Consider the following 19,850-nt stretch of genomic DNA (forward strand, 5'->3'; position numbering starts at 1 on the left):
CACCCTACATTAAAACAACAACCACACTTCAAAAAAAATACTTCACTGGCTGTAAAGTGCCATGGGACATTTTAAAAAAAAAAATTCATTCACAGGATGTGGGCATCACTGGCCAAGCCAGCATTTATTGCCCACCCCTAATTGCCCTTGTTCCAAGGGCATTTAAGAGTCACATGTAGGCCAGACCAGGTAAGGACAGCAGATTTCCTTCCCTAATGGACATTAGTGAACTAGATGGGTTTTTACGACAGCCGGAAATGGTTTCATGGTTTTACTTAATTCCAGATCTTATTTTTAATTGGACTCAAATTGCACTATCTACCTTGGTGGGATTTGAATCCGGGTCCCCAGAGCATTACCCCTGAGTTTCTGGATTAGCAGTCTGGTGACAATGCTACTATGCCGCCACCACTACAGAAATGCAATTTGTTTTTTTTATTCCTTTTAACTGGCCTGATGGAAACACAATGTGAGGCATTGGTCAGCAGTGTGAGCGTGAATCATGAGTGAGTTGGTAGGTCTGTGGCTGGAGGTTGAGGATTCTCCGCCTCTCTTCCAAGGGCAGTGCTGAGAGACAAAAGCCCATCTGACGTGTCATCAGGCTTAGTCACTCCTTTATTCACCCGGCAAGACGAATCATTCTGCTTATTGTAGTTGCCCTCGAGTCCAGCGGAGTCAATGTGTATCTTGACAACAACAACTTGCGTCTATATAGTGCCTTTAACATAGCGAGACGTCCCAAGATACTCCACAGAAGCATTATCAAAAAGAATCTGACACCCTAACCCCTTAAGGGAATATTAGGACAGGTGACCTAAAGTTTTATCAAAGAGATGAGTTTTAAGGAACGTCTTAAAAGAGGAAAGAGAGGCGGAGAGATTTAGAGAGGGAATTCCAGAGGCTAGGGCCTTGGCAGCTGAGGACATGGCCCCCAGTGGTGGACCAGTTAAAATGGGGGATGCACTAGAGGCCAGAATTGGACGAATGCAGAGATTTCAAAGGGTTGTAGAGCTGGTGCAGATTTCAGAGACAGGAAGGGGTTGAGGCCGTGGAGAGATGAGGAGGAGAATTTTTTAAATTGAGGCATCGGGCAGACCAGCGGTTGATTTAGGCCAGCGAACACAGGGATTGTGGGTACGGCATTTGGCGCGAGCGGGAATATGGGCAGTGGGGTTTTGGAACTGAGCTTCCTTGTATTTTGATTTAACTTTTGTTTTGGAAAACCATTTTATTTGGCGCTCGTTAAAAGTGAAAGCTCACAGTTGGCAATGAAAGGTGATGGGCATTGTGAGAGGGTTTCGTTAATTCTTAGCCAGTAACAGGCCCGCCATGTGAGTGGCTCTGGCACGGTCTGAGCTGACTAGAAGTAACAGTGACTGACAGGCCAGCTGCGTGGTGCTGCTGAGGACTGAGCTAGCCCTAACGTTCTGCTGCATGTGTCAGCACTCAGGGGCAGGAACTGCTGTGAGTGAGGTCAGAGTTCCCCCCCCCCACCCCAGTTTTTTATGGGGCTTTTTTCACAATGGGATGTCCAGGGATAAGGCAGAGGAATCCATTCAGGCAGGAAGTGAAGTTTCCAAGGAATCCAGTTGGGGATGTGATCAGAAACACCCTGGATTTTTTTGCCCATTGTGTAGTTGGAAGACATGAGGGGGGTGGAGGCGGGAGAGTGACCAAGGTGGGATTGGTGATTGGTCAAAAGTCTTCAAAGTGGCTTTTATTTGAAGTTGTGCTACATGGCAACTACAAACATATCTCATAGGACTCTTGCCCCCTTGAGGTTGTGGGTTCAGGCCCCACTCTAGGTAGGAGCTGAGCGCCTAAACATAGGACTGACTTTTAAGTGCAGTACTGAGGGAGTGCTGCACTGTCTGAGGAGCCATGAGACTTTCAGCTCTCTTGCTCAGATGAAAGTTAATCGTGTGGCATTATTCAATGAAGAGCTGGGCGTTCTTCAAGTGTTTTGGCTGAATTTCCTCGTTCAGCCCGCACCGCCGGAGGGAGATTAACCGGTCGTTTACCCGAATGCTGATTGTGGAACCTTGCTGTGCGCAACGTGGTCTCAGCATTTGCTGACAAAATAACTGAGAGTGTACTTCGAAGGTCATGCGTTAGCTGCAGTGTGCTTTGGGCTGTCCAAAGGATGTGAAAGACGCTAGGTCAATGCAGGTTTTCTCATGCACTGGAATTGAGGTGCGCACGGACACACACACACACACACGCTGCACATTCTTTCCACAAAGAATCACGCAGGACCTCCGCTGAGAAATTTGTTTTGCCCCTCAATTTATTTTATTGCAATTTTCTTTCCTCATCCCCTGACGGGGCCAATCCTTTCCTATGGTTCCTTGTGTGCCTCCGATCAGTGATCACTCTTCACTTTACCAGCCTGGAGCTGGTGTCGGCCTATTGGGCCATGGAGGCATCACCCACGCAAGGGGCCTAACGTCTGTTTTCGGTAGCTGCTGGAAAAAATGCTGGTCTGACCCAATTCCAGCCGGGGCATTTTTCTCCTGGTGACCCCGGCCCTGGAAAGTGGGCTTTGCTGCACCTGTTTCTCACAGGCGCGTACAGCGAGTGCAGCGAGGGCTCTGTTCCATTGCCAGTTTCTGAAGTTAACCCGGTCGGCTGTTGGGAGAAGGTGGTTTTGAGGCCCGGGAGGAGGCGGGCACACTTACGGCCTGCGCAAAGCAGATTAATTTCCAATAATACTCTGTTGATAAAAAACACGCTTAAAAACATAACCTAAGAGGTTAATCTCCATTCTGTCTTTCAGAAGCTGTAATGCGCCCTAAGTGTGTGCAGTTATAATTAAATGTAATTATGCAGCGCGCGGGAAATGTTGTGTAAAAATGCTATGTTTAGCTCGTCTGCTGAGCACTTAGTGAAGCCTCACTGCAGAGCTTGGTGATGCATCAGAGCTGAGAATGTACACTCCCGGCCCGGCGTTATTGGAAGCTTGGAGCGATCTTCACTGGGGCCTCTGTTTGGCAGCGCAGTGGCTGCCAAAAGACGTCCCCCCCCCCCCACCCCCACGCCCCATTGGCAAACCTGTCAGGACAATCCCAGCCATATTTTAAAGGGACCACACCCCCATTTCCGGCGTGCCCAATGGTGCCCTTTGGTCCCAATGAAAGCTCCAAGATATGGGCTTAATTTCCTGTTTGCTATTTTTAGCCCGGCTGGCTAATGCACTCTCTCATCGAATTCCCTTCTGCTCTGTTTTGACTTTGGCTGTTAACCCATTTAAAATAAACATTTTACTGAGGTGGCGCTAAAATAGTCTAAATAAACTAGAGTTAACCCACTTTTTTTCCCACAAGGGGAGGGGAGATAGGAACGTCATTATGACGTGGTGATGTAGAAATTGCTACCATTGGGTGTCTATTGAGCACAGCACAAAATGGCAGTGGGAATAGATTTTTTTTTGTCCCTGAGTTGGTTGAATTTCCAACGCAATGCCTACATCGCAGAATTGTTACACACAGGAGGCCATTCAGCCCATCGTGTTTGCACTGGCTCTCTGAAGGAGCAATTCACCTATTGCCTCCCTGTAGCCCTCCCTTTTCAGATAATTATCCAGTTCCCTTTTGGAAGCTTCGATTGAACCTGCCTCCACCACACACTCAGAGAGAGCATTCTGGATCCTAACCACTCACTTTTTAAAAAAGCTTTTCCTCATGTTACCGTTGCTTCTTTTATCCAAATCCCTTAATTCTTCGGCCTTTGGTTCTCGATCTTTCCAGCAATGGGAACAATTTCTCCCGATCTACTCTGACCACACCCCCTCATGATTTTGAACACCTCTATCAAATCTCTTCTCCAAGTGTTGAAGGAGTCTCTGATTTACAAGGCTGGGGGAATTATTCTGCTGAATGTGACTTCATGCCCGTTGCTTCCAGACTTGAGTGTTCTTTAACGCTTTCCTGGTTGGCACCCTGTCACCCTCCCTCCATAAACTTCATCTCACCCTGTCTCTAACTCGTACCAAGTCCCGTTCACAAATCGCTCCTGGTGCTTGTTCACCTCCATTGGCTCCCGGTCCTACATGACCTTAATTTAAAAAAGTCGTATCCTTGTTTCAAATCTTTCCATGGCTTTGTACCTCCCTCCCTAGCTCTCTAATCTCCTCCAACTCAACAACCCTCCCAAGATCAGAAAATGCTGGAAAAACTCAGCAGGTCGAACAGCATCTGTGGAGAGAAAAACAGGGTTAACATTTCAACTCTTCTTCAGAGCCATACGGACTCAAAACGTTAACTCTGTTTTTCTTTCCACAGATGCTGTTAGACCTGCTGAGTTTTTCCAGCATTTTCTGTTTTTGTTTCAGATTTCCAGCATCTGCAAAATTTTGCATTTAACCCTCCAAGATCTCTGTACTTGGTCAATTCTGACCTTTTGATCAAGGCCAATTTTACTCGCTCCACCGTTGGTAGCCGTGCCTTCAGCTGCCTAGGCCCTAGGCTCTGGAATTCCCTCTTTATACCTCTGCACCTCCATCTCCACCTTTATGACGCTTCTTAAAAGCTATCTCTTAACGAGACTTTTGGTCACCCGTTCTATTATCTCCTTATGTGGATCTGTGCTAAATTTTGTTCATCGTTCTTGTGAAGGTTGTTAAGTGTGCTGTATGGATGCAGATTGTTGTTGCTGGTCTCCCTCTATAAAGTCCAATTGGTCTAAAATCTCTGCTGTATCCTATCATACACGACATCCCAACACTGACCAATCACTCCCATTCTCACTGTTTGAGATATTTATTCTTCCAGGGCCTTATTGCTGGCAATCTTTACAACCTCCTCGACCCCTACATCTCCTCCCAGCCTTCTGTTCCCCTGACTCTCACTTTCTGTGTATTTTCCCCCGCCCAACAACCCCTTCCCCTTTGGTTCCCTTTGACTCTGCAGCTCCCTCCCTCAATCTCTCCACCTCGCGATCTCTGTCTATCTCTCCACCTTCAAAACTTTCCTCCAAAGCCCCACCTTCCTGACCAAGCCTTCGGACACCTTTCCTAATCACTCCCTTCCCGGCCCACTGCCCGTCATCCCTGCACCTATTTATAAAGTGCCTCGGGCTATGCTTTATTCTGAGGAGTGATCTATAAATGCTTGCTTCACAGCACAGATTCATGGAAACCAAAGCTACAGGCAGTTGCGTTCAGGTGCCAGGTGGCTTGCAGTAGCCCTTGAGCCACACTCATCACTCAGCTTCATTCAGCAGTGGTCAGCAAAAGTGGCTGAGTGTGGACTTCCGTGACCTGTTGGAGATAACGATAGCCAGGCACTGCGGTGTCTCTGCCCATGAAGCGTAGTGCTGTTCTGGGGTTAATATCTTCAAAGGATTATAGAATTTGGAGCCAAGTTTTCAAGATGGGCTCTTGTGACTTGGAAGGAAGGTTTAGATTGTGTTGTGTCCCGATGTGGGAGTTTAGCCTATGCCATTGTCCCACAATAAGAGAGGGGAACTAATTTCCTATCCCATGAGAAAAGCAAAAGGGAATAACCCCCGATGCAGATGGAGTGCTCCAGCACAGTACAAAGGTGCTGTGTTAGGGACTCTCCCTAACTTCCTTTCACTATTGCAGGGGTGCAAGGTATTAGTTGGCCCTGGGTTTAATGCTCTGTTTACATTTTCTATTGGTAGAATTTTTCCTAAAGTGCTTCAGTGAAGGTGGGGAGGCAGGGGGGTGGGGGGTGCCGAGTATATGTTATTGTGAAAAGGGTCATCACTGTGGACAGTTCCTTGGTTGTGAGATTTAAACATTGATGGGTACTGAGCTGTCATGGTCAGGCTGGTCACTTCAGCTCCCTTATCAATTTGATTTGGAGGAGGATGTTTGCTGGACTCTGGAAGCTGACCCATATGTACTTTTTTCAAACCCTACCTTTGTTCCAATGTTCTTGCGTTAAAATGATCACTACTGTACACTTCAAAAGTACTTCATTCATTGTTGGTGGAAAGTGCTTTGGGACGTCCTGAGCTTCTGGAAGGTTCTATGGAAATGTAAGTTCTTTTCTCATGAACGCAAGGGAGTGGCGGCCTGATACCTCAATCTGTAGTAGGAACATTCAGGCTTCTTGCCTTTGCCAGCCGTATATGTGAACATCACAGAGCCTCACAAAGCAACTTGCAAAGTTTGTGTCCCTAATAATTCATGTTTATCCCAAGGTTGCTGATTTATGCACCAAAGCAGGAGATAAGAACAGTTCTTTCCAAGCCTCCAGGTCCATGGAATTTAAGTAGAACAAGACAGCAAGTGAAGAAATATTTGCATAGTAACCATATTTTGGACACAGTCCTGTCGGAGATCCAGCTCTCTTACCCCAGCAGCTGTTACCAAGAGCAAGGTCAGCCTCAGAGGGAGGCTTCACTGCAATGAGTTTGTCTTTTAAGGTCTATTTACTCAGCAAACAGTGTCTGTTTAAGCAGCATATTGCAGCAACCAGTCTACAGAGTCTATTTAAAAAGAGCCTTCACAGACAGGGAAGGTAATTTAAGCTCACTTCACCAGTCCAATCTGTTTCAGGAGCACATCTGTGCTGATGGTTATACAGCTGCATTGCTGGTGGGGCCATTGGTAAGAAGTATACCCTCCTCCCCGCCCTCAACTGCAAGTGCCTGAGTAGAGTGTTTATTGACACCACTGTAGCCGAGAATGAATTTGACGGAGGCGAACTTATGGCTGGACTTACAGGAAAGAATGAATTATATAGCAAACCCAGCAGTCTATTTAAGCAGCACATTGCAGCAGTCTACAGAGTCTATTTAAAAGAGTCTCCATGATCCAGTCACTTACAATAGTGTGTGGCCTCCAGGAGTGACTGATGGTGGGGGTGATGGGGGGGGTAATAGCCAACCATCTTCATCCTGGTGGAGAATCGTGAGGTCACTATACGCAGTCATGTCTGTGAGCTGATTCTGTGGGAACGCAGAAGAGGGTAGAACCAAAGAAAGATGGACAAACCAATTATTTCACTCAGAGAGCCTCAGGGGCACACAGTGACAGTTCCTGCCTGCTGTTCGTGCATTCCTGGCATTTGTTACATGTTAATAGTCCTTGGGAGACTAATTAGTGCTTGAGTGAATGGAGTTTAATGGCCGGGTGTAGATACCTTACAATGTGTCTGATCCTTGGTCCCTAATAGAGGGGACCAGCAACCTGGGTGGCCGTCATTAAGTGGCAGCAGCTAACATTCCTTTCCTTTTCTGCTTCTCTTTCAGGATTTGGCTTTGTAACTTTTGAAAGTGAAGAAGTTGTTGAGAAAGTCTGTGAAATCCATTTCCACGAAATCAATAATAAAATGGTAAGCGACCGTGACTGAGTTTGAGAGAGAGTGTCCTGGCTGGGTTTGAAGGAACGTTCTGTCACAGGGTTTTGGAAATATATCGGCCGTTCCTTCACTGTTGCTGGGTCAAAATCCTGGAACCCCCCCTCCCTAACAGCACTGTGGGTGAGTGTACCTGCACCACATGGGCTGCAGCGGTTCAAGAAGGCAGCTCACCACCACCACCTTCTCAAGGGCAACTAGGGATTGGCAATAAATGCTGGCCCAGCCCAGCGAAGCCCACATCCCGTAAACGAATTAAAAGAAAGGTGTTAAACACATCCCCCCCCACCCCCAGCGCACCTTTTGAAAACTCTCCTGTTCACACAGATTCTGTCTAATTTTGTTCATGGAATAAAAATGTAGATAACCGTCGTGTGGCATTACACAGAAACATCTAGGGAACGGGTTTGGTGAATGCTGTAGGTGCTCTGTGCCACACAGACACAAATATATGCACACACACACACACAGACACACACACACACCCTTACACATGGGCAGGAGGGGGAAGAAGCAGTGAAGGGTTTTATCTTGTATTGTACGGCTTTGAAGTGCAGGAGTTGTTGTTACTTAGCAAAGAATTAATGGGTTAGAAAATGAAAGAAAATCAACTGCGTTTAGTCATAAGAAGTGTTTGAAATTCAGGCCAAGGAAGGGATTGTTGAACTCAAAAAAGGGTTGCTGTGTTTAGGAAACATTTTCCAGCAGCGTGTAAATGGCTGCTCAGATCCCTGCATTTTCCATTTAAGTCGGTGTGTGATCCTTTTAAATGGTGTTCCACCCGATTTACTCCCACGATTTACTTTTCTATAATTACGTGACAAAATGGGACTTCTTGAAGAAACCCGATGAGGTGCAGAGAAAGGCTGCCAGCCAGGTTCATGGAGCAGAGCTGCACCGATTACGGCACCAATTGGGTGCTGGATTGCTAGTCCCGGCTGTGCAGTGGGGCCTTTTTTTCTGAAGCTGGGAGAGGCTGCAAGTCACAGAGTTTCTGAAGGTGCCAGGAGAGAACATCGGCTCTCCGCGTTCAACCCACACTGGAGTGTAAAGTTGGAGAGACGGAGAGCCCGGTATGGCACAGCGTTCGGTGAGTTGGCACATTCGCGTATTTCTCTGGGCGAGCTGGATTTCGAGCCCTGTCCTCGACCCGTTTCTCCCATTGAGACTTGAGTACGTCAGGTTAGGCCCAGGCTCCCAACGGAGCCCTGAGGGAGTGCTGCACTGTTGGAGGCGCCAACCTTCCATTGAGATGTTAAACCCAGGCCCCATCTGCCCTCTCAGGTGGGTGTGAATGACCGCATGAGACTATTTCGAAGGAGAGCAGTTGAAACAGCCCCGGCATCCTGGCCATTATTTATCCCTCGACCAACATCACTAAAAAAGATGACCTGGTCTTCATCACATTGCGAGGTCTTGCTGTGCACAGACTGACTGTCAGGTTTCCCACATTGCCATCATGACCACAACTCAAAAGTGCTTCATTGGCCCTAAAGTCCTTTGGGAAGGTCCTGAGGTTGGGAAAAGTGCTATATAAATGAATGTCATTCTTAATTGAACACAGCTCCCTCCAGATTATTTCCCCAGGAACAGAGCAACAGTCGCTTATTTGACCTAGCTGCATTGACATTGCTGGGCAATGATTGCAGCAAATCATTATTTTTTGAAGTTTGAATTGCTGGCCTGCAACAACGCTTTGGCCCGTGCTCCTGGAGCCTGGTGGTGGCGGGGGGGTAGGTGTGGAAAGTGGGGGCTGAGGGCGTGCCTCAGACCTTTCCGTTCTGGCATAGCTTCTAGGCCAAACGGGTTCAGGGTCCATGCCCGAACCGAACGTTGGGGGTGTTCTCTCTGAGTCGTTGAGGAGCGGTGCTTAGCGAGAGAACGGACCAGGAGACAGAATGGGGGATCTGTGAGTTCCACACCTCCCCGAGCAATGCTCTCTGTGTCTCCAGCAGCCTCCCTACTAGAAAATCAGCCAACAACTCATCAAATTTGTTTCTTTTGGAAACGAACGTCTTGTTGTTGGCAGATTGCACTCAAAACACCAAGAGACAGCCTGGATGCTTTCAAAACATCTCCACCTCCTTCAAACACAAAACATACCGCCTCCAGACTCTCGGTTTTACATGACCTGTGAATCCTGCTTTCATCCCTGCCTTTGTTAACAGATTTTGAAATATTTGGGATTTGAACCTAGCTGGAGGCAGAGGAAGAGATCCCTTCAAAGGTGAATCAGGTGGGACCTCCCTGTTAGTGCCTAATCCCCCTTTTTAAAAATTGTAATGTTTACAAAAAAATAAACTTTTTTTTTCCGGTAAATTGACTGACGGGAACTTTGCTTTGGTCGGAAGTTGTGCGTGCTCTGTGTTGTACCCCGGGAGGGGGTGGGGGCTGGTTCCTCTACCTCGAGGTTCCACTGGCACACACTGTGCCCTCCTATTCATCTCTGATACCTTCCCCCCACTACCCACCCTCTGCCTCTCCATCCCCCCCCCCACCCCAACTGAGAACGAAGGCTACGGGAGGGAGGCGAGGCTGTAAGTGACTGATGCATTGCTGATGTACCAAGGCCTGCTGATAATATGGCTGCTCCTGGGCTGGGCTCCTGTCTTAGCCAAGCCTGTGACCTCTGGTGTGTGCCATGGATAATAAAAATAGCAGCTAAATCTTTTCAGCGTTAGTTGGAAGGGATGTGACCATATGTTTTTTTTTTAAAAAGGACATCATTTGACGTGTTTTTTATTTTTAGTTGCAAGCTAAAAGTAGGATTCAATGAGGCAGTTAGAAATTGCCCAATTTGGGGCTCCCTGCTGAACATTGCTGGTGAGGCTAAAGCAACTGTGAATGCAGCAGGTACCTTCCATATTAGCCCCTCAGCCACACACTTGGAAGCGCGTTACTATGTGTTTGATATGTTGTGTGATTCAAAGAGGCTTTCCAGGGCAGAGCGCAAAATCTGCAGAGTAAATACTAGCACAGTGCAGCCTGTAGTCTGGGGAAAATAAACACACCCAGCAATCCTCCGAATCTACATTACCTCCTTCTCAAACCCCACGTGCCGTTTTGATGGACAGTTTTCTGAAGCATATTAATATATTATAACCCCACTTTCTCCCTCTCTGTCGCCCCCCCCTCCTGCTCTCTGTCGCCCCCCCTCCTGCTCTCTGTCGCCCCCCCCCTCCTGCTCTCTGTCGCCCCCCCCCTCCTGCTCTCTGTCGCCCCCCCTCCTGCTCTCTGTCGCCCCCCCCCCCCACCGTGCTCTCTGTCGCCCCCCCCTCCTGCTCTCTGTCGCCCCCCCTCCTGCTCTCTGTCGCCCCCCCTCCTGCTCTCTGTCGCCCCCCCTCCTGCTCTCTGTCGCCCCCCCCCCCACCGTGCTCTCTGTCGCCCCCCCCTCCTGCTCTCTGTCGCCCCCCCTCCTGCTCTCTGTCGCCCCCCCTCCTGCTCTCTGTCGCCCCCCTCCCTCCTGCTCTGTCGCCCCCCCCCACCCCTGCTCTCTGTCGCCCCCTCCTCCTGCTCTCTGTCGCCCCCCTCCCTCCTGCTCTGTCGCCCCCCCCCCACCCCTGCTCTCTGTCGCCCCCTCCTCCTGCTCTCTGTCGCCCCCCCCGCTCTCTGTCGCCCCCCCCCCACCGTGCTCTCTGTCGCCCCCCCCCGTGCTCTCTGTCGCCCCCCCCTCCTGCTCTCTGTCGCCCCCCCCCTCCTGCTCTCTGTCACCCCCCCCTCCTGCTCTCTGTCGCGCCCCCCCCCTCTCTCTGTCGCCCCCCCCTCCTGCTCTCTGTCGCCCCCCCCCTCCTGCTCTCTGTCGCCCCCCCCTCCTGCTCTCTGTCGCCCCCCCCCTCCTGCTCTCTGTCGCCCCCCCCCCTCCTGCTCTCTGTCGCCCCCCCCCGTGCTCTCTGTCGCCCCCCCTCCTGCTCTCTGTCGCCCCCCTCCTGCTCTCTGTCGCCCCCCCCGTGCTCTCTGTCGCCCCCCCGTGCTCTCTGTCGCCCCCCCTCCTGCTCTCTGTCGCCCCCCTCCTGCTCTCTGTCGCCCCCCCCGTGCTCTCTGTCGCCCCCCTCCTGCTCTCTGTCGCCCCCCCTCCTGCTCTCTGTCGCCCCCCTCCTGCTCTCTGTCGCCCCCCCTCCTGCTCTCTGTCGCCCTCCTGCTCTCTGTCGCCCCCCCTCCTGCTCTCTGTCGCCCTCCTGCTCTCTGTCGCCCTCCTGCTCTCTGTCGCCCTCCTGCTCTCTGTCGCCCCCCCTCGCTCTCTGTCGTTTCCCCCCTCCTGCGCTCTGTCGCCCCCCTCCCACTCTCTGTCACCCCCCCCTCCTGTTCTCTGTCGCCGCCCCCTCCCACTCTCTGTCCTTTCATTCGGCATCTGTTCCTCAGCCATCGTCAGTGGGTCAGGGTGTTGGCCCTATAAGCAGCGCAAGGCAGGAGTGTGATTCAGGGGGAGAAGGGAGTTATGTGTACGTGTGGAGGGCTGGGTGTGTGTATATGTGTTAACGTGTACGTGTGGAGGGCTGGGTGTGCGTATATGTGTTACGTGTACGTGTGGAGGGCTGGGTGTGCGTATATGTGTTAATGTGTACGTGTGGAGGGCTGGGTGTGCGAATACATGTTATGTGTACGTGTGGAGGGCTGGGTGTGCGTATACATGTTATGTGTACGTGTGGAGGGCTGGGTGTGCGTATACGTGCATGTGCAGAGAGGACAGAGCCCCACAGGGCAGGCGGGGGCTAGTGGGTGAATATCTCCTTCTGACTGACTGATGGAAGGTAACGGGGACAGATTCAGTCCTTCTCGCCAATGCTTCTGTCCCCAGTGTTAGCTATTGTTGTATACGGTGTGTCAACATCTTATTGCGCTGTGTTGAAGTATATCATGTCAGATACACGGAGGGCTATCGTGAGTTGGAGCCGATCTACTTAATAAGCCCAGTGACAGCCATGAATGGAGATGCAAACGTGGTGACTGCTGAATAGATGTATTTTTTGATGGTGGTCTGTGTGCATGTCTTTACATCTATAAGAGAACTTTAAAAGACTGAAGCGCATTGCCCTCCTCTAACACTGCCAAACTTCATAATGGAAAATGTATAAAGGCTGTACCTGAATTCCAGATCTTCTGGTGGTCTTACTGAGTGGGAAAAGCATCATTATCCTGTGATGTTCAACAACTAAGTCAAAGTTGGAGCTAGCTCCCTTTTCTATTCCGATCACAGATGTCTCTGTCTTCTCCTCCTTGTCTCGTTCTTTCCCACTTGGATATTGCTGAAAAGAGAGACATGTCACTGAAGCGTTTCATCTTGCACTCAACAGGACAAACACAAGAATGTCAAATTTCAAACAATCATCACAATTTATACTCCAGGGGAACAGGGAGCTGATTGGTTGGCAAGTTCAACTGTTGCAATCCTCTGAAATTTGGTATTCTTGCATTTGTCCTGATGAGTGTAAAGTGCAAAGCTTCAGCGACATGTCTCTGTTTTCAGTGATATTCAAGCTCTATACTACCAATTGACTACTTTCCACTTTTTCCTTTGCTTCTAACATCCGCTTGCTCCATGTGTTGTCGTTGGTCATTATTCCCCCTAAAAGGAGTAGGGAAAGGATTTTCCTGGTTGGGTAACTCCGTCCCCATTGGCTCCTTGAGAGATGTTCACAATTGACATGACATGTTAAGACACAGCTGCTGTCAGTGAGTTTTAATCTGGCTGTTTCTCACAGGGTCATATCTGGAAATTATAATGTTGTTTTAACGTACTCGAGGCCTCTGTTGCTGATCTGAGGAGTGTCACACAGACCTTTCCACCTCTTGACGGCATTTTGGAGAGTGCTACTTTACGGGGATATTACTTGTGGAATGGGAGATAGGAAGATGGGGAGCAAAATCTGGGAAGCAACACGGGTCAAGAAACGACTGAATAAATGGACTCGGTTTTAGACAAGCATGGACCTTTCTGAGAGCAATTCCAATTTCCTATTTGTCCTGTGATAACTAAAAATACAGAAACAAAATGTGGTGGCGCCCTCTTAAAGGGACCCCTCTGCCTGTCCCATGTCCGAAGCATACCTTCACCGTAGATAAAAACCAGGCAGTTAGTTCATGACTGTACCACGGCCTTTTTAAGTGCTCTAGACCACCAGAAGGTAGACAAATTCATGTTCTTGCTGAACCAGGAGCCCTGGGGAATTCAGGCTTTGGGGTAAATGGGCTTCGAATGGATGGAGAATCCTGTGGGGAGTGGGGGGAAGTGGTGGGGGGATGACCTCTGTGCTCAACTCCTTGTCACACACCCTCAAAAGTGGTCAAGTTCTGTCTAAGGAGTTCTGTATTCCGTGGAAGCTACCCTTAAGGTGTTCCTTTAGAACCGTCGGGACTTGGCCTCACACTGAGGGGCCTGTGACGCCAGCCAATGGCATGACGCCATTAATGGTTGCCATGGAGGACGCGGCAGCCCAGACTGCCACCTCCCGCTCAAACGTTGAAGTGGTGTGTGATTGGGGAAAGGGGGAAGTCACTCAAAGACCCAGCACCAATCATAGCTGCCATGCTTCCTTCATTCCCCAACAGGACCGTTCCCCCCCACCCGACATGCTCCACCTCCCGCCACCCATCCTTTCCATCGCAGTAATTGGCCTCTTACGTCAAGCCCATCTTTCATCTTCAGTATAATGGGAAAACCGATTGCAGCATTACAGGCAATTAAAACATTCCGGGTTCTTTGTCATCGTAACTTAGCAACGAAGATACACAGTTAAGTATAAACATAATGAGAGGAGCATGCTTGTCCTACTTATTGGGATTCTATCTGGTAATAGAGCTCTCAGTGTGGATAAGATCAAAGCAATCTTCCAAGCGCTGTTTGCAACAATCTAGCCTGCGTATTTGGCTTGTAAATCCTGCAGCACAAAGGTTGTGAGGGACCTGGTTGCTAACAGCATCAAATGATGAGAATTAAACAACTCTCCCCTGATCCATTTGGGGCTTTCCATCTGTGACCTTTTAACAGACTGAAAATGGAAATTAAAACGTGTCTGAGGAAGACAATAACGGAAACGATCCCTTTTATCCCCTGGGCCGGGAAATCGTTTTAAAGTAGGATTTGCCCTGAAGTGTTTAATTTTCCCCAATGTGCCCCCCTCCTGTATCTCCTCCGGAAAGGGATAACTGGAGGCCAGGAGCTTCTCCCCTTTACCCTGAGGCAGCAACGGTCGGATTGTGGAGTGGGGGACGCTGCCTCCCAGAGACCCTCCATTTTTGCGCGCTGAGGTCTGCCTCCAGGAAGGCAGCAGATTCCCCCACCCACTCTTTCTGTTCCAGTGCTAGCTGCTCTTGAGCAGGGCATCATAAAAGGATAGTAAATAGGAGCAGGAGTAGGCCATTCAGATCTTGAGCCTGCTGTGCCATTCAATACGATCACGGCTGACCTATGACCCCAACTCCACTTTCCTGCCCCGCCCTCGCATCCCTCGATTCCCTTATTGTCCACAAATCTATCGGTCTCTGTCTTGGATAGACTCAACGACTGCGCTTCCATCTCCCTCTTGGGTAAAGGACTCCAAAAATTCACAGCCCTTTGAGTGAAGAAATTTCTCCCCCCAAACACATTTCTTCAGGTCTCGGTGTATTTTGCTAATGCGCGCCTCAAGATAACATTTTGTTTTTTGCAGTAAGGCCCGCAGTTTCTCTGCTGAGAGCTTTATGGGTTCCTTCTCCAAGCTCCGAGTGCCTGTCTCTCGTCTCTCGCAACATTCACTACAATGGGACCAGGGATGAGGGACTTGCAGTCTTTTGCGAAGAGATGAGAGAAGCTAGGATTGTCCTGTTCCGAGCAGGGCAGGTTCAGGGTAAATTTAATAGTGTTTTTTTTTTACTCTTTAAGGCTTTTGACAGGGTCAGTGAGGAGAAACTTTCTGTTGGCGAGGGGTGGGGTGGTGTCAGTAGCCAGGTTTAAAGGCATTGGCAAAGGAACTATTGGGGAGGTGAGAATTTTTTTTTACGCAGTGTTGTTGTTGTGATCTGGAATGTGCGGCCTGAAAGGGCGTGGAGGCACGTCCAGTAGCGTCTTTCAAAGGGGCTTGGGTAAAGACTTGAAAAGGAAAGATTTGCAGGGCTATGGGGAAAGGAGCAGTGGGAGTTGGACTAATTGGGAGAGTTCTTCCAAAGAGCCAGCACAGACACAATGGGCCAAATGGCCTCCTTCTGTGCTGTACAATTCTAAATACGAGGTCCTTAGTTGAACGGGTGTGACGGCCTACCTGCATGGATCTCGGCTGGTCTGTAACTTTGCAGAGCCGACGCATGATGCGTGCTGGTCTATTCTCCCATTGGTTGGTGTTTCCCTCCCACAGGCGCTGGCTAAGGGTGGGGGAGAGTTCAGACTCTCAGTGTCACCCTTTCCAAAAGAATGTTAACAGGGAACATTTACTTAGGAAGATGAGAGAGAGAGAGAGAGATTGTATCGGAAAAGGAGCACTTAGTAATCTTGCTTAACAAGGTTATCACACCTCTCCTGTCAATGGTCACTAAAGCCAAGTGGAAAATGTCAGCTAACACTTTGATGCACTTTAAAGTCACGTCTCTTTGTCCGTTAGCTTTAGCAGTCAGTAACATGAGCCACGCACCCAATAAACTCTGAACGATGTGACTTTGTAACACGTACTTCAGGTTTTCTCAGGCAAATATCAAGGACACTCAGCTGCGAAAGTAAATTTTCCAGAAGTTGTTATGCTCAACATTAACAAGGAAAGCTGCCAAGACTCTGGGCAGAATCTCATTGTGCAAAGCTCATTAGTAATCTAATTGTCCCAGTGAAGAGAGGGAGAGAGATTGAGGAGACTAACGGAGAACCTCCGCTCTCGGGCACTAGTTGCAGAGCAGCATTTGTGTGAGGACTGAGACCCCATGGTCAGCAGGCAGAGGGATGATGTACAGCAGGAATATGGGGAGAAAAAAGTACTTTCAAAAAGACAAGCACACCTTCCAGTAATAGAGCAGGTGCACCAGTTATTCTTCAACTATATGGAGCTCCTGATTTGGGGAACGTGTGAAGGAACTGGGTCAATATAAGCTCAGTGGCCCATGTCCACCGTGTCAACCTGTGCCATTGGTCAGTAACCTAGACAAAAGAGGATTAATGTGTCACCTTTAAAAAGGAGCTTTCTGTCTATCTTCCCAAACTTAACCTATCAACTTTTTCTTTTAACTTGTTCTCGCATCACTGGTAAGGTCAGCATTATTGTCTATCTCCAGTTGCCCTTGAGAAAGTGGTAGGAGGGCTGCCCTCTAAAGGGAGCAGCCTCAGTTTCTCTGCTCTCTCCACATAGACTGAGGTCCTTCATCCCTGGAACTATGTGGGGAAAGTACTCCCACTGTGCTGCGAGGCAGAGAGAGTTCCAGGATTTTGAGCCAGTGGCGATGTCCGAGTTAGGATGGTGTGCACGACTTGGAGGTGGTGGCGTTGCCACGGATCTGCTACCCTTGTCCTTCTTGGTGGTCAAAGTCATGGCTTTGGCTGGTGCCATAGTAGCACTGTGCTACAGGACAATGTACTCATTGTTACTCAATGTTGTATTGAATCTGCTTCCCCCACCCTTTCAGACAGCGCGTCCCAGATCACAACAATTTGCTGCATTATAAAAAAAAACTCATGTCCTAAGGCTCTTTTGCCAACGACTTTAAATCCGGTTACTGACCCCACCACCCGCGCCCCCACCTCAATCAGTAGAAACAGCTCATTTACTCCCAAAACCCTTCAACATTTTGAACGCATTTATTAAATTCAAACTGAGCCATCTCTGATCGGACATGAAAGCATCACCTGTTGAGTTTATAGCTGTATTTGAACCACGAATAGGCATTTTCACTGGGTAAAACACAATAAATCAAAATTCAAAACAGAGGCAGAGAACCCTCAGCAGGTCAGGCAGCATCTGTGGAGACTGGAGATGAGTTAATGTATCAAGTGCGGCCCCTTCAGTATAACCTTAACTTGTCTCTTCTCTCCGTTGATGTTGACAGACCTGCTGAGTGTTGGCAGCATTTTCCGTCTTTACATGACTTTGTTCTGATTCTCAGTTATACTGGGGCTCTCCAAATCTGCTGCACCTTTACAGACACCAGATTTCATGGCCAGTGGAAGCCGGTCTTGGTAAATGTGGTTCGTTGAATACCGCCACTATGGGGGGGTGCGCCGTTTCGGTGAGGAGACCCCATCACCACGTTCACGGCCACTGGAGGTGGGAAATAAACACCAGGCTTGCAAGAATCATCCACATCTGGAGAACAAGTTTCAGACCTTGCTCCCCGGAATTGGGACACATACCTTGGAGACGTTGCTTGTTTGGCTGAAGGTTTATTGGACTTGCTCTGTCTGGTAGTTCTCCCTATCGCTGTTTTCTGCCTTGAAGAGATCAAATGAAGGAGACCATGGGGAATGGGTTACCAGGGTAACCCTACATGCCAGGCTGGGTGATCAAATTCCCCTTTGAGTCAGAAATGAAAAGAAAGATTTACATTTATATAGGGCCTTTCACGACCCCACTACATATCGAAGAGCTTAGCCGCCAGTGAAGCCCTTTTGAGGTGCGGTCACTGTGGTAATGTAGAAAACACGGCAGCCAATTTGCACACAGCAGGCTCCCACAAACAGCAATGTGATCATGACCAGATAATAGGCGGGATTTTCTGGCCCCCACACTTGGTGGGCGTCGGCGCGGGTAGGACGGGAAAATTTGGAGAGCTGTTAAAAGTCAGCGGCTGTCCAAATTTTCCCATCCCCCTCCCCGCCCCGCTCCATGATGATGTCCACCGCTGGCGGGGCCAAAAGATTCCAGCCTCTGTCTTTTTTAGCAATGTTGTCCGAGGGATAAATGTTGACCAAGAACTATCTACTCTGCTTTGAAATAGCCACATGGGATCTTTGACATCGACCCGAGAGGGCAAGACGGGGCCTCGATTTAATGTCTCATTTGAAAGATGACACCTCCGGCAGTGCAGTATCCCCCTCAGTAGTCTTTCAAGTTGGAACTCATCAGGATTTCATTGTGACCTTGTTTGTTAGATTCTGAGGCCCATCCCTCCTCAGTGCCCTTCACTGATCCTCTCCATACCTGATGTGCATATTAGATTATTTCTACAATGAGGACCGCTGGATAGTGAACAGGAGCCCAGGCCCTAGCATTGTCTTGAGCCATTGAAGCCAAATGTAGGCTGTCACTCTGGGTGAGCTCAGTTTGAATCAGGGACCCGTTGTTGTCTGAATGGCTCAGTATAGCTACCAGGAGAGCTGGCCATTCCTTCCTGTATAACCGTATGGCCTGAGAACAAATTTGCAGGATTATGGGGAAAAGGTAGGAAGTGGGACTAGCTGAGTTGCTCTTGCAGAGAGCCAGCATGGACGCAACAGGCCGAATGGCCTCCTTTCCCACATTTTGGATATGGTCAACCGTTGTATCAGTTGTGTGGCATGGCTCTGCCAATACGTAGATAAAGGAATGGGCCATTCAGTAACCGGGATCTAACTATGGGGAACAGGCACAAGGTGCTCAATGATCTCAGCCCAGACGTTATGGATTATCTTCAGACCAGTATGTAACATAGAAAAATGGGACTGTGTGTTGCTCAGCAGCCTGGGATCCAATACCTATTGAATTGCTCAGAACAACATCTGCTGGTTGCTGAGTTGCTTACAGGCTGGGGGATTGCTATCCATATTTCCACTTGATTGGCCTTAATTCCTCTGGGATGGATGGGGTTGAGGGGGACGCAGGGAGAAAATCAACCAGGGTTCCCCAGTGGAAAAACCAGAGTAAGTACGTGTGCATCGACATCAGACAAGCAGTAAATAGGCATAACTGCGACATTCTCTATGGTCAATCTCCTGACAGTCATTGTATAGATTTCGGGAAAAGAGAAAGCAGAGGGGTGACCTGAGTGAGGTTTTCATAATTAGAAAGGGGTTCCATAGGATAAATGTGAAGAAAATGTTTCCACTTATAGTGGGGTGGTGGGGGGGCGGGGGGGGTGCGGGGGTGTTGGTGGGCAAGAGGAAGACCATGAGGGTGAGATAGTAACTAATATGTCCAATAGGGAACTATCCAAAGAGTGGTTAGAATGTGGATCCTGCTACCACATGGAGTGGTTGTGCTAAATCACATCAATGCATTTAAGGGGAAGCTTGATAAACACGAGGGACAAAGGACCAGAAGGTTATGCTGATTGGGTTGGATGAAGAGGGACAGGAGGGGACCTGTGTATGGAGCATAAATGCCAGCGTTGACCATGTTCTGTGCTGTCATTGCTATGTAATTCTATGTAATTATGTTTGGAGTTTTCAGTAAAATTTGTATCAGTGCATTTACAATGGAACTTAGCGTGTTGTTAACTTTAGCAACAGGTGATTGACGTATGCTGCAGTCAAGGACTCATTGTTGACTGGTCCCCTACGAGCTTTGCCTGTCACAAACTATCCCCTGTTAAATCCCTGCTTTGTTAAGACGTTCCAGCCTTATGAACAGGATCACCGCAGCTTCTGTACAAATTCTG

General features: G+C 49.0%; 1 protein-coding gene across 18 annotated transcripts in view; it reads left to right on the forward strand.

The window, feature by feature from the left end:
• msi2b (musashi RNA-binding protein 2b) overlaps window positions 1–19,850 on the forward strand; it is a 505,067-nt gene that overhangs the window by 331,147 nt on the left and 154,070 nt on the right. For all 18 annotated transcript variants that reach the window (XM_078548150.1, XM_078548151.1, XM_078548152.1 and 15 more), the window contains one exon: window positions 7,222–7,304. In XM_078548150.1, the coding sequence (XP_078404276.1) occupies window positions 7,222–7,304 (83 nt within the window). The remainder of the gene's footprint in view (window positions 1–7,221; window positions 7,305–19,850) is intronic.

This window comes from Cetorhinus maximus, chromosome 9, assembly GCF_964194155.1.
Source record: "Cetorhinus maximus chromosome 9, sCetMax3.hap1.1, whole genome shotgun sequence".
In the NCBI taxonomy this organism is placed as follows: domain Eukaryota; kingdom Metazoa; phylum Chordata; class Chondrichthyes; order Lamniformes; family Cetorhinidae; genus Cetorhinus; species Cetorhinus maximus.